This window comes from Pogoniulus pusillus, chromosome Z (genome assembly GCF_015220805.1).
Source record: "Pogoniulus pusillus isolate bPogPus1 chromosome Z, bPogPus1.pri, whole genome shotgun sequence".
NCBI classification, from domain to species: domain Eukaryota; kingdom Metazoa; phylum Chordata; class Aves; order Piciformes; family Lybiidae; genus Pogoniulus; species Pogoniulus pusillus.
The window spans coordinates 112,555,887-112,571,612 of NC_087309.1; the positions used below are offsets into that span (position 1 = coordinate 112,555,887).

General features: G+C 37.2%; 1 protein-coding gene across 1 annotated transcript in view; it reads right to left on the reverse strand.

Annotated features, from left to right (window-relative positions):
• Positions 1-15,726, reverse strand: part of CHD1 (chromodomain helicase DNA binding protein 1) — a 60,134-nt gene that overhangs the window by 41,302 nt on the left and 3,106 nt on the right. The window contains exons 3-5 of the mRNA XM_064140712.1: positions 3,996-4,200; positions 2,995-3,099; positions 1,101-1,168 (exon numbers count right to left, since the gene is read on the reverse strand). Coding sequence (XP_063996782.1) covers positions 1,101-1,168; positions 2,995-3,099; positions 3,996-4,200 — 378 coding nt within the window. The remainder of the gene's footprint in view (positions 1-1,100; positions 1,169-2,994; positions 3,100-3,995; positions 4,201-15,726) is intronic.

Here is a 15,726-nt window from a genome sequence, read left to right on the forward strand (position 1 = left end):
AGTAAGACACTTCTGACTGAGCAGCAAGACCTTGCTTCTGCTTAACTGAGATCTCTGCAGCAGGAAGGATGTACCCACTGATGAACAGTAGTAACTTGCTTCAAACTCTCAATTTATACAGGTAATTCCTTCTTAATAGCTTCACAGAAAACAAAGGAAGAAAGTAAAGTCTGGTAAATTATTGGAACATTGCTAAATCTTTATACTAGTATCAGGTTTACATCTATTGGTCAAGTTGCTAGAGCAGTAGTCACGTTCAAAGCCTGAATATCACCAGGAAATTTTCTCCTGGAATTTCCTATCACAAAGTGTTTTGATCCCTCTCTTCTCTCCTTGTCTTCCAGGACCAATGTCCTGGAGGAAATTACATTCCTATTGTCACATGAAAAACACATATATGAGAGCACTGTACAGATGGTATATGGCCAATAGCAGAATGTCTTTTAAAATGCTTTTTATGCAAAAAGTAAATTAATGAAATAGTAACATAAATCCATGACCTGTGAATATCTGTAAATAAAAACCTCTATACAGTGCACTATCCTAAGGCTTGATCATGCATCAAGCTACATATTGATAATGTCCAATCTCCATGCCAGTCTTTTTCACAGAACTTTTCCATCTATCACCTGGGAGGAGTTCATTTAGTGAGAGTTCTTTGCTAGTCAATAGTCAATTAATAATGGAACTATAACAACTTTTTCCAAGGGGAAAAAAAAGCCAAATTATTTTTGTCTGGGTTTTAGTTAACTAAAACACTAACTTAAGCAGGTTGTCCTAAAAGTAGTTTCACATTTCTACAGGAATTCTTAGGGAGGGCCTACAGCTGAAGGCCAAACTGCAAGAAAAATCATTTTAAAAGTAAAAGTACTGATGAATACATTTTAGCAATACTGCAGATTGTCTCAGAAATTCATATAACCTAGATGTTCCTTTGACCATTTAAACACTCCAAAATGTTTATCAAAATTGGAAATGCAGATCAAACTGAATTTTCAAAAAAAGGAGTGTAATTATTTCTGGTGTGAAAAATGAAGCATGAATTAGGAGCATGTCACTATGACCAAAATTACATGACATTAATTATGAAAATATCTCACTCTTTGTGCTTTTTCTTCTTGGTTTCACTGGATGAGTCATCTGCAGAATCTTCACTACTTGATGAATCCTGCATGTGAAGAAGGAAAAACAAAAAAGCCACGTCATTATCACAAGAATTGAGTACTTCTAACAAAAAAAGTTGAATCAGCTCCCACATTCAAACTGGAGTTGTATTATTTGCATTTTATATTCCTCATCCCCCTTCACTGTAGCTGTTAACGCAGAATGAGATAAAGACTGGTATTTTTTTATTTATCCACTTATGACTATATTGTGCCAGCAAAGATCTAGAGAGTATCACAAAACCTATTCATCTGTCTTTAAAAATAACTGTTGTACCTAAAAAAAATAATCTCAGTTTAAGCTGTCCCAGGTTAATCCAGCGAGTGGTTCTACCAAAATCCTAATGAAATATTCTACCCTGAGGAAGCTTCTTGTCTTCCATATTCAAGGAGCAGTTTAAGAGAAATTTTAGAATAGCTGATTCCTTTTTCTCTACGGTCAAAGGAAAGCCAAGAACCTTCTTTAAGACTTTCATAAAACCAATCTCATTGGTAAGTTTACATTTAGATTAAGGTTTTATCCTCAAAAACAGCTTTTGGAAAAGCAGTACTCAATAGCAGCTCTAAAATAACGTTTTAACAAGAGGTGACCACGTTCTGTGTTTCAATGATGAGCTGGTAAACCAGACAAAGGCAGAAACCCAACCAAATATGCGTGATTGTACTGCACAGTTTTTGTAATGAAAGAGAGTAAGTCTACTTTGCAAATAGATTTTATTTCAGTCACTAGCATCCTTAAAATATGTCCCTACTGCACACAGGCAGCATTTCTTTAGCCTACCATTTAGTTTTTAAAATATACAGAATGCAGGTGTCATTCTTAAAATACAGTCATTCTTTTGTAGCAACTCTTTAAAAATTTGCAAAAATACAGTTTGCTACTCCACAGAGTTCTTGACAAACACAGCAGTTACATTTAGAAACAAGCTAAAAACAAACCCCACATTTTAGCACTTTTAACTGTCTTTACAAAACTCAAGAAGCCAAAAATAAAATGCAAGCCAGTACTATGTGCCTTGAGAATTTTGTCCATGCATCACAGAGTACCTAGTTTAAAACCTCTAAATAAGTAAGACTGCTACAATATTGGCACAACTCACTTAAAATGTTTGGCTGAGCTAGAGTTAATTCTCCTCAGAGCATCTCTCCAGCACTGTGCTTTACAGTACTGTAGTTGAGTGTTGCTAAGGCACCATTGTTTTGGCTACTGCTGAGCCAAGCACTGAGACTGTGCTTTTCCAACGCCCCCCTGCCCAAGAGTATGCTGAGGGCCAGGCAAGATCCAAGAAGGGGACAGAGCTGAACCAGATGACCCAAACTGATCAAAGGCAAACTGATCAAAAGTGCACTGCATGCCATACGACATCAGCTCAGATATATAAGCTACGCAAGAGAAGGAAGTGTGGGGTCTTTCCTCTAGAGCAACTGCAGTGTGTATTAAAATGCTGCTTCCCAGAAGTGATCCAACATCAGCAGCCTGATAGGGAGAACATCTTTGCTTGCTTTCGCGTCCACCCGCTGTTTTGGCTTTGTATTTTATTACATTGTTTCTGTCCTGACTCCTACACTTCCCGCTCTCTCACTTCATCTAAGAAGCAGAGTGAAGTGGCTTTGGCCTCCAGCCAGGGCCAAACCAGCACAAAAGAAATAACTGGAGATATTTTTACTTCTCCTTAAGAAAATGTCAGTTCTCTTAACATTACTTTTACAGACTAAACTCAGACTTTCATGCACACTACAGAATATAACTTTGCTCTATGTATTTTTTTAAATAATAAGAAAGCAAGACAAGTATATTTTCATTTTTAAAAACTAAGATTATGTTATTCACCTCTTCTGAACCACTGTCTGATGAGGCCGCCTTCTGTTGTTGCTGTTGCTTCCTAAGCACTGCTGACTTTTGCACAGCAAGTATACTCGGGCTAGACTTCCAAAACTGAACAAGAATGGAAATGCAAGTCAGTTAGACGTAGTAGAAGACTTCAGTTTACCACACATTTACTTTTCTTGAGTAGCACCACTACTAAGAATGACTTCAATTTCATTGAAAAAAAAAAATTCAAAATTCATGCCTTGGTAATATCAGATAGCTTTTTTAAATAGCAACATTTCTGCAGAATGAAATGTTATGTTAATTGTGAGGACAATTTCCAAGACACACTTAATGTCAGTGTATGCATTGCTAAGGTAAAACGTTCTAACATGAATTTCAAAATTCTTTCAAACCACTTAGCTTATATTGGTTTTGTTTCACAAAATAATAGGAAAGTACATGAACAAAAACACAACAGAAACCTCAACAATCAATTCTTGTGGTAACTAATACATGACTACCTTTCATGAATATGGCCTAACACTCAAATCCATGTAAAAGGGCAGTGCAGGTAATTCTGTGTCATTGGATTTGAAAGATTTCTAATCATCACATTTTCCTGAATTAAGCTGACTTGATGAAGGAAGGCAACTGCATGCAAGTTTGAAATTTTTATACAATCATTTATGGATACAAGGAAACAATGTAAAAACAGAATTTCAGAATAACAGTGTTTACATGTGCTTTTATCTTCCATTAAGTTCCAGTAAATTAGTATGTGTCTTTGCATGATGAAGTTTAGGTAAGCACTTAACTCAAAATATCAAAAAACATGAGAATTTCAAGTGACCAACTATGCACATGCATCCGCTAACCAAACAAAGTTAAAATATAGTTAAAACTGCTTCATAACTGACTTTTTTTTAAATGAACACTGCTTTTGTCACTAACTGCACAGAGTATTTTTAAAATAATATCCCCCCAAAAAAAAAAAAGTTCATTTATTATGTTACATTTACCTCAGATCCATCAACTTTTGGTGGTTTAGCTTGAATTTGTTTCTTCTCTCTAGAAGTGTCAGACTCCGATTCTGACTGAGTGCCTGACTCTGACCCAGAGTCAGAGTCACTGCTGCCTGACTGGCTGCTGCTTCCATCACTACTGCTTCCAGAGCTTGAACCAGATCCAGAACCTGATGCTGATCCAGAATCATCATCTGATTGGCTGCAATGAAAAGTCAGTAGGGTATTATACAAATGCCAAGGTAACAGGATTAAAAGTTGCCTTAGCATCACCTGTGAATCGTTAAGTTAGACCAGACAAATCAGCAGCACACAAACAGACACAATTAATTTGAGATTAATCAAGTTAAGAATAAACACAAAATAAGAATTCAGTATAATGAGACACTCTTTGTGAAGCCCAGAAAAATCAAGACTAAGCTAGAACATTCCAAGTAATAAATATGGAGAAGTCAGTCAAAAGAAATAAGTGGTATGTTTCTTAATCACACACACACACTTTCTTATCCCCAAAACCTTGCTTTGTTCTATCAATCCCTTTATATATAGGTAGGTATATATATATATATATATATATATATATATATATATATATATATATATATATATGTATGTATGTGTGTGTCTGTGTTGTGTATACACACATCTCTTCACATTTAAGTCTACTCCACAACGACCCGTCAAACTGAAGTATAAATACTCTGTATCTTTCTGTTAAAATGAAAGGAGGTGGTGGAGGCACCGTCCCAGGGGGTCTTCAAGGAAAGTCTGGATGAGGCACTTAGTGCCATGGTCTAGTTGATTGGTTAGGGCTGGGTGCTAGGTTGGACTGGATGATCTTGGAGGTCTCTTCCAACCTGGTTGATTCTATGATTCTATGATTCAACCTGTACTTGATTTTACACCAGATTTCACAGTCAAAACTCACAATAACTGAATAATCATTTTACAATCAAAAATTTAGAAACATTTGGTTTTCTAGAACAACCTCACAAAGCAGCACAGTTAAAGCTTTTAGTAAGACTATTTGCTAGAGTAGTACTACCATATTTCAAAGACAGTATTCAAAAACCCAACCAATTACAAAATAATTTTGTCTTGTAATGACAGGACAAGGGGTAATGGTTTTAAACTGGAAGAGTGGAGATTCAAACTAGATTTTAGGAAAGGGTTCTTTATAGTGAGGGTGATGAGATACTGGAATGGGTTGCCCAGGGAGGCTGTGCATGCTCCCTCCCTGGAAGTGTTCAAGGCCTGGCTGGATGAGGCCTTGAACAATCTGTTCTAGTGGGAGCTGTCCCTGTCTGTGCCAGGGGCTTGGAACTAGATGATCTCTGAAGTCCCTTCCTCACTAAACCATTCTATGATTAAGTTATGTACATACTGGCTGTAAAAACTTAAAAAACAGATTCTGAAGCCAGAATTGAAAACAGTAACACCAAAAGCTAGCACCAAAACCTAGCTGATGTTTGTGAGCACAATTCACCTGGCAGGCAGGCAGCTAATGCTGGGAGGGGACAGAGCACAAATTTATCATCCTCTGCTCTAGAACATATTTAATTGACAGAATTTTATAATTTGAAAAAAAATAAAGGAGGGAGAACAAATCCTTCCGTTCTGCTTTTGCAAATAGCAAGAAAAACGTACTAGTAAAGAAGGTTTGAAGCTATTTTTATAAATAGACCCCGGTGAACTGCATCACTACCAACCATTTGCAACGGTCAACACTGAAAGAACGAGAAAACAAACATTATGGTGAAACTTCCTTGTTCTGAAGAGGGAAACAGAGAAGCACTGTGCTGTGTTTCCTTGCGGGTGCTGAGAGGAAAACAGGGAAGCAGTAAGGCTGCTCCCAAAGTTTCTGTTATCAAAGGCTTATTACTTCAGTAGGGTACTACAACAGCAGCCTTACTTGTGAAATAAAGCAGAACACTCACTACAGAATATAACTGCAGGATAAACCAAGTACTAAAATCTAAGAGCATTCCATAACAATCTTCCAAAGATACTTTAATTCTAATAGTGCTCTTGTACACAAATGTTTACTTTTGTGTGGGATAAATCAGACTATTATAAAACAACAGCATTTATCTGCACAGCAAAGGGCAAAAGTCAAATGACAGAGGAACTACAGAAATCAGCACTAACTACAGATGAAGAGAATTTGGAGAAAATCGAGCATGGAGAAACCTTGAGACACAAGTATATTATCAACCAGACAATTCCCAGTGACAGAAAAGCCACCAAAACTGTGTAAATATTACATAACCTTGAAGGAGGGTAAGACAAACAAATACTTCTGTACAGGACAAGGCTTGCTCAAAGAGGCCAATAGTAATGTGTATTACTAAAGCTAAAAAGGATGCAAAATCAAAAAAAAAGGAGAAAAATAAGTAAGTAATCAATTTCAGTTATCTAAGTATGTAAAAATCATTTTGGTTAGATTCACAGTTGATGGGAATTTTTAAGCAGTCAGTGTTTTCCATTGGAGTGGGCTGCCCAGGGAGGTGGTGGAGTTGCTATCTCTGGAAGTGTTCAAGAAAAGACTGGATGAAGCACTTAGTGCCATGATCTAGTTGACTGGCTAGGGTTGGGTGATACGTTGGACTGGATGATCTTGGAGGTGCCTTCCAACCTGGCTGATACTATGAACACAGGAATTAACTGGCAAGTTCAAAACAAAGCACTGAGAAAAGAAGAAAAAAAAGTCTAGTAGATTATACTAGTTGTGGTGGAGCTGGAAGAAAAAACAAAACACTCATTCCACATATTTTTCTTTATGAAAATAACAGCTACCATTTAAGGTCTCTCTAAGTAATTCTAACCTGTCAACAGCTGTGGATCAATAGTCAGACAAAACACAGACTTCTTATCTTGCCAACCAGCTCTCAGCAAAGCTGGGAGCCTGGAAATGAAATCTCATTAGGCTTATGAGAAGGAGCAGCTAAGTAAGACTCCGCTCATGATATACTGGCCTCACTCGAGCACAAGCAGACTAAGATGATCCAACTGCATATCAACTAACAGTAACCTCTCGCAAGAGAGAAAATCTTAAGTCAATATTCAACCATGTTACTAATAAATGCAAGACCACAAAAGAAACTTGCAGGTAGAATGAAAAGGGAGAGAACTAAAGGAAATTACAAGAAAAAAAAAGAAGAAAGAACAAATGACAATGTTCATCACAACTGATTTAGGGATGCCCTAATGACACGATGTAAGAAGGACAATGCAGGACCACTATCAGACTAACAGCTAATTGGTATGTAGAAGAGAGAAAAGAAGAAAAATAATATTTACAGGCTGTAATGTCAATAACATCTCACTAAGCTCTCTTATCTCACATACATCAGTGTAAGAAAATGAGAGAACACAAAATGAGAATGAGAAAGTAATTTTTAAACTAGAGAAACAGCAAGGACTTGCCAGAACATTAAATTAGAGGATGCTGAGGTTGTGCTCAAAAAGCCTTAGAAATTAACTAGTAAAAGGCACTTTAGGAATTCGAGCACGCAAGACTAATCTATGTTAGAGAGAGTGCTTACTTGAACTCTAATAATCCAAAAGTTAATACAGATGTATGAAACCATAAAGTTTCTGCCTGCATACTTACTTCCTCACATGCATCACACACAGAGGTCATGATGCAAACACCATACATGGAAAAAAATAGTAAGATTAACAGATGTTACTTCACTTCTACTGAATTGTGAGGAATTTTCTTGTTCGCTGGTCACAGACCCAGTAATTGATAGGCTCTGAGAACTACCAACATGTGTAGTTCACCATGTGCTTCATACGGTGTTTCAACCTCACCTTCAGCAGAACACCGACTTGGAAGAATGATCTCTACAGAGACAGTTTTAGTACCCAGAAATCTAAAACACTTGTTTGCAAAGGAGGTAGAAATGAGGTAACACATGAAGAAGTTATGCATAAACATATGCAATAAGAACACACTGCAGTACTGAGCAGCACTGCATGACACGTACCGACTGTTTTAACTACTGGGGATTTATAGGTACTACACCAAAGGACTTCCCTCGAAGAAATTTAGAAGACTTGAACCAAGAGTAACGGGGAATCTGAGACAAACACTATACAATAAGGGTTTCAGGTTAAATGCTCAGTTTTCAGCATAAAAAGATACTTTGAAAAATGAGGCATAACACTTTTATCATTTTAGCACTTAGGTCACTGCAATCAAAAGGAAGACTTATGCCAAGGCCAAAATCCCACACACTCCTGGGGGCAAGACTGCGTCCTTGCTTTTCCTGTATTTAAACCCCAGAACACTGGCACTTCTAATGATAACCTTCTTTCACTATGTGTAGTGCAAATACATCATGATTTCAGACTATGAAACTGATTTTGTTTTATTTAAAGAAAACCTGACTACTAATTCCAAGTGATTTTACACTAACATAGGTATCACTGTAAGAAGGCTGATGAACAAGGAAATTAATGCAGGCAGCTCCTCTACCAAACTCACTGCTTCTGCCCTCACTGGATTTTATTTTTATTAAACTAGACAGAAAAAAGGAAAACAACAAAAAGAAAAGAAAAGGAAAGATACCTTGTTCCCTACCCCAGACTAGCTGGAAATGTCAGCAGTTAAAGGGAAATCTTTTTATATCAACACAAAAAACCCTCTACTTCCTAACAGGACAGAACGGGCTACCTCTAAAGGTAAATACCTACAAGGCAAACAGAAAGAATGTATTTGATTAAATAACGTGGATTTTTTCCTCTTCAACTACTAATCAGCTTCTGATATGAAAGTATTTTATAAAGCAAGCTGCTCTTTTAAGAAAGCAGCAATGAAATAAGAACACAAGACCTTGCTACTATTTTCAAGAAAACTAGTAGAACATGCAAATTATTGCTTGGGACAAAGGATGAAGGAGAATAAAGAACTATCTTTCTCCTCATAACAAATGGAAAAGTAAAATATTTCCATGGCATTTTCTGTTCAGCAATGTCTATAATGAAAAAAAGGGGTACTAACAAACAAGTCTTACTGAAAAGCTGCCGTAGCAGTTTCATCTTCTGTTCAGCACAGATCGTTGCAGTTTGCTAAACCATACCAACTCAAAACTCGAGACCAATCTTTTCTAACACTTTGATTCTGTAGACATCCAACTACTGGGACATTATCTGTACTTCGCTTGTCATTTTTGTTTCACAGGTAGTGTCAACTTACACAAAATTTAACAAGTCATCGCTTCTCATTATCATGTAAGCAGGACTCAGTCACCCCTAGTTCAGAACTTTTAACACCTCAAAGCTAGCTTCCCAGAGGAAGAAAGACAATGCATACTTCTAACTGAAGTGAGGAATGCCTAGGATTTAACTAAAGGCTTTAGCACCCTCTAAGGATACATTCTTCTAGCTTCATTATTTAGCCTAAGGTGTACAGAAAGGAGAAACACCTCCCGCCTCTCCCGGTCCTCACCAGACTTCATTGACAAGACAGGGTGGAGTGGTCTCCAAATAGGGTTGCATACACTCGGGAATTACGCAAGACAACCCATGAAGGTATGTGAGGAAAATATTGGAACTTCTAGGTAGATCTACTTTTAATCTAAAAGCAAACAAGCAAGCCCACAAACCCCAACAACAGAAAAAAAATTACAATGACAAGGAAAGCTACACCCAAAATTACAAGCAAATGAAGAACCCTTAAAAAACAAACCACCAGAAAAAAAATCCACAAATAAAAAAAAAACCTAAAACCAAGCCACAAATTTAGCTTTCAAATACCTGATGTACGAATTGACACTGGCATACTCACTCAGATCTTATGTTTGAGAGTCTTGTGTCACATACAGCAGGTGAGGTGTCCTAGGTGAAGTATGTTAACATTTTCCAAGTTACTGTATTTGCTAGATTGGCTCAGTGGTGAAGTACACAAATACTTTTCTTTGTGAGCCACTAAAGGAAGTATGTACTGGAGAAAATACTGTCACAAAAGTGAATGATTTCTTTTAAAAAGGAAAGTTTTACAGAAAAATTGTGCAACTGTAATACTGATGAAGTGGCTGCTTTGACTGGAATAATAAAACAGATTACAGTGATTGAGATAGCACCACACAGGAAATTCATTCCCTGCATCAACCACGGGCAAGCTACTGCAAAGAACCTGGAGCCAGAAACATAGCAAGTAGGAAAGGATGTCATCAGTATGGTTAATGTCATAAAAACAAGACCGTTGAATAGTAACATTTTTACAATACCTTGTAGCAAAATGAGGCGTGATCATAAAAACATGCTGTACCAAGAAAGGTTCACTGCTTAAAAGCACTGTTGACCTTGAAGATTGGTTTTTGATGGAGACTGGGAGGGTCTTTTTTGTTTTGGTTTTGTTATTTTCTTGAAGAGAGGCGTTCCAGATTTGCTGACCTTTTCTGAGGTCTCCAGTAGTATGCTACTAGCAGGTATTTTAAAAGTCTAAACACACTTAATGCATCCCTTCCAGGTGACACTCTAATAATGAGGAAGCAATCACTTTTCAAAACAGACTCATACTATGGAGAAAGCATTTTGCAAACCAATGTTTGGAGAGGTTTTCATCATAATGTGATATTATTGCCAAAACCAATGTATTTCACCTTTAAAAGCTGTCATATATCTAAACTTAAAAAGCTGGCGACAGTAATTTTTGGCCTGTTTAAAAATATTCCCAAAATGTCAACGGGTTCTGAATCCATTTATTAAAAACATAAAAATATTGCTCCTTTGGATTAGTCTGCAAAAAGTGATTGACCCTAGGGCAGATGATATGTAATAATTTTAAGAAAAACCTCTGCACAATTACTTAATTGCGCAATCAACTATGCATTTCTTGCATTCGGATGCACATATCTTTGTGGGGGTACCTTTTTCAGCTGGCCAGCCACTAAAACCAGGTACTAACCTGGACTTGAAACCACAGTTTCTATGTGTAAAACCAAGGTTTTAGCAAGCAACAATAATCGATTTTTTTAAGAGAGTAAAGATTTTTTTTTTGCCGCTAAAAAAGTTATTTTCTTTTTTTTAACCACAGAATTTAATCTTTATCTCATCCTTCAAAAATGTCTGCTTCTTAGGTAATATGTGTATTAGTAACGTAGTGCACATACATAATTTAGAAATTACCAGGACCCATATCTGAGGTGAGGTGTGTGTTCAAATATTTTTTTTCATTCATAAAACAAACAACTTTTGAAACCACTGGACTAAGAGATTAAAAAAACATAATGGAGAGAAGCCTCCCTTTCTCCCCAGCCCAGACACAGAAAGCAATCCATGGCTATGAGAAATGAATGTAAACCTATAATCCTTTTCACAGGATTACCTATGACTCTCTTCCACATGAGCAGTAATTCAGACTAAACTTTGGCATGCTAGATGCTAACCCTAAGAGTAAAAATGAAATTATCTGACAAAAGGTACACACATTTACACATGCATTTGACAACGAAATTGGCATCTGTCATTGCCTCACAGTAAAGGAGTAACTCAGGAAAATGACACTTCAAAAGTTTTCCTTTAACTGCTACTACCTCTATTCTGAGTTTTAGCAATTTTCACACACTTTGAATAGTCCAAGCACTGGCATGAAAATGGTCTCTTCTCACCAATATGTATTCACCTTTTGGTGAGGGTTATCCAATTATGACACTGGTAGTGCTGCCCTCTCCAACACCCACTCTTGTCAGCACCATCCATAGAGTGACTAGATCACAGAATCACAGAAACATCCAGGTCGGAAAAGATCCTCACCAAGGTCAACCTATGACCCTAGTCTACGGGATTCACCTTAAACCATACCTCTAAGCACCACATCCAAAATCACCCAGATTCGTCTTCAAACAAAACAAAACAAAACAACCACACCAAAACCCAGCTTATACTAAAATGCTAGTTTTATAAACATTCTAAAGAGCTGAAGAAGTGAACAAAGCAAGACTGAACATTTCTTAAGACTGTTGTTCTGAAACTAAAGTACAAAACTATGCAATTGATAGAGAATTTAGGGAAAGTTATGCCAATTTTTCTTCCCTGTTTCCTATTTTAGTACACACACATTGTACTACAAGTCGTATTTCCAAGAAGTTAAACTGCTATGTAGTGCAATACCTTTCCTCCTTTCCAACAGAGCATAGCATCGCTGACAACTGAGAAAAACAGCAACAATTACTCTGCAATGCCTACCAGCATCACTGGAGATTTAGGAAGCTTATTTGACAGAATATTTTTAATGTAATTGCTTGTGTTTTTGGAAGTTCTGTAAGTAAGAATGTCATAAGCAAGTTTAGGGTGGCAATAGCTGTGAAGTAGCCACAACAACATTGGTTGCTTTCTTTTCCACCTTTCCCAGGGGGTTCTTTAATCTTCCCTGCACTTTTGTGGCACACAGAAAAGATATCTAAGATTATCGAGTCCAACCACCAGCCTAAAACAACCAGGACCGTTAAATCATGTCCTGAAATGCCAGGTCAAGAAGTTTCTTAGCACTTGCAGGGGAGGTGACTCCACCACCTTCCTGAGCAGCCTACTCAAATGCTTGAAATTTGCTAAGTTACTTGGGAGAAGAGGCCAACCTCCACCTCACACCAGCCTCCTTTTAGGAATCTGTAGAGAGTAATGAGGTCTCCCTTTAGCTCCCTCTTCTCCACACTAAAGAATGCCAGTTCCCTCAGCTGTTCTTCCTAAGACTTGTTTTCCAGACCTGCTTTGCTGCTGCAATAGGTATTTGCCAGTCAGGCTAAAGAACGGGACCTAGATAAACTCCACAGGAGTTTCAAAGCCCAACTAGAGACCAGATACACAATGAAAGCTATGTTACAAATTTCCCATTTCTTCTTTCACTGGGAAAGGTTTCTAGACAAGAAAAACATGTGTTTTGATAGCCTTTTTTTGGGAAAAATGTTAAAAGAAGCTTTTAACCTGGATTGGGGCAGCTCATCATCTTCACTATGCTTAATTCTCTAATAGATAATTTCCAGTTAATTGGAAACTTATTAACCAAAGAGAAGACTAACAGAAGTGAACAGTTTGCTTTATCCACTAACTGTTCATAGTAAATTCGAGTTTCCCATTTGTAAACATTTCTTGATCTGAGAATTCTGGGCTCTATGCTCAGTATATTATCTTCATATGTATTATGTATATGCCTTCTTACTACATTATGTATATGCTCTCTTACTATATACAAACATTATCTATTAAACTTCTACCAAAAGAAGCCAGCACATGGGACTAATTCTGCTAATATGTTTGGGGAATTTCCCATTTTTAACTCCCAGCTAGATTTCTTGAAAGTGAGAACCTAAAGTTGTGGCTTTCAATTATATAGTAAATTGAAGCTTGTTGGCAAAGCAGACTTTATTTAACTATCTCTTGCAGTCCAGAGACTATTCAACCCACAAACCAAAATGACTATTTTTTATTAACTGCTTTCAAGCACAGTGAAAGCTCCTGGTGAAAGTAGCTGCTTTCTGCAAAAATGGGAGCACACCAGCCAGTTCAGTTGCACTGAGTAGAGCCTTGTTTCCCTACAGACAAGAAAGGTTTTCTCAAATTCTCTATACCTTGCTGTTCAGGAAACATAGGGAGAGTAAAGAGATGGGAAATCAGATTGCTAATTCAATAAGCATCAATGTTTGACTTCTGCAGTCCCTGTTCTACCTGGAGCTTATCTTGTAGTTCAGGTATAACTGCCTTTCCTTGCTGATTAAGCTTTAATTATTACACAGAAATCAGAACATCAAGCAGCAAGACGAGGTAAGAGTGCTTATGCTTGTCTACAGTTTCTATCCTGCTTGGTTTAGTACTGATTTACAGCTTCAGAGAATAGTGAAACAGGCTATTCAACTGTAAAAATACAAGGAGTGCACTTTTGTGCCTTCAGCAAAACAGAACTTGGGATCAACACCTGCAGCAAGAGAAAGTTTTCTGCTCATCTAATAGATAAATATCTAGATGCAGTGCTGGAAAGCAGTGCATGACCAAAGCAAATTTGACAACACTTTCACACACTTCAGAAAAATCGCCTTTACAGACAATGAAAAGTAAACGACAGATACAATTCCTTACCACCATGCTAACCAGTGCATAAAATGGAAGTTTTATGGTAAGTCACCTCTCCAGCCCACCTACTGCTGAGAACACTACAGACTTAAGAGGACTTTCACAACTTACAGCATTTCCAAAAAAAACAGTACAGTGCAGTATTCATGAGGCCTGTGTATTTTTGTAAATCTAGCCCTGACCCACTACTTAACTCTAGAAATGATGGTGTCTCGCTATGTTCCCTTGTAATCAAGGCTGTCAACTCCAGAACGACAGCCATGGAAGTTTATGGAAGTGAATGGCCTCACTGTGTTTGTAACATGGACAAATTTGTGAAGCGTCAAAAATTTTAAGACTTCTTGCAGTTATCACAAAGGTCACTCTTTAGATTATCACTGCATTCCCCTTCATCTCTTCTACCAGTTCGATCTGCAATTCTCAGTTGCTTTCTTGACTCATTCCACTTCCCTCTTTTATCATTCTCAAGGGAATAGAGAATGAGAAGTTTAGTAAATATACTTCATTACTGATCTCTACTTGCATTCTGTAGAATTCACAATTTCAGATTTGAAGGCTAAAGACATCAACATTTCCCAAGCTATTTGCCTGCAGTTGCAGCTTACTAAGGCAATACTCCTCCAAGTAAAAAACATCTAAATTCTGGATACTTAGAAAAACAGAAGGGAAGACCCAACAGCCTGAACATTGGGGGCAAGTCATACAAAGGCATCTCGTGTCTCACTCCTTTTGCAATTATTTTAATAATGGAGCTAGGCTAGACAGAAGGTTCCATCTTTTAAACCTGGAAACTTTCATCTTTCATTAAAAAAAAAAAAAAAACAAACCAAACTTCCTGGTAATACACATCAAACACAAAAATAAGTTTTCCAAGATCTGTCTTTGAATTAGGCTATAGACATAATGATTGATATGACCCTAGGGGAAAAAAAGTATTTAAGTGTTTAGAACGTTTTCTGAAGCTCTAAGGCATGTTCAGCAAGACATTCAAGATAAAGAACAAAGTCTCGCTTCACAGGGAAATATTAAGTACACATCCTCCTGATATTCAAGGAAGCTGAAGGGAACCTTACAATGTTTACCAGTTTAGTACTATGACCTGCTACAGCTTTTAAAGAATTCTGACATACTGCTATTCATTTGCAGTCACAGTTTGATACAAAGTGGTTTTCCCACTTATTTTTAGCAAGCAGTCTCGCTTCAAGGAAGAAAATTCACACAGACCAACACCAGATTTTCCCTGGTTGGGTTCAAACTTGAAGTCTCATAATTGAACATTAGCCTTGTTCACATTATTATAAGACTTTTATAAAGTAACTATTTTCCACTTTACTAGAAGGTATTCTAAAGTAATTTGCTAACTGCACCAGTATTAACTTTACTGGAAGCAGAAATCCTCAAAAACTATTATGTGTTAGAGCTTACAAATTATTTACAAGATTGAAAGCTTACTATCTTTCTAGGACATTCCTTTACCTAACAGGAAGCTCAACATACAGAGTTTCTGTTTATAGATTTCCTTGTGATGGGCACCTTAATTCAGCTCAGTAACTTTCTCTTCCCCTTTTTCCCACTCTGTTACACACTATGCTGCTTGTAAGCTTAATTATCAGCAAGCACTGACTGATCAGCTAGCAGTCACTTTCTTATTGCA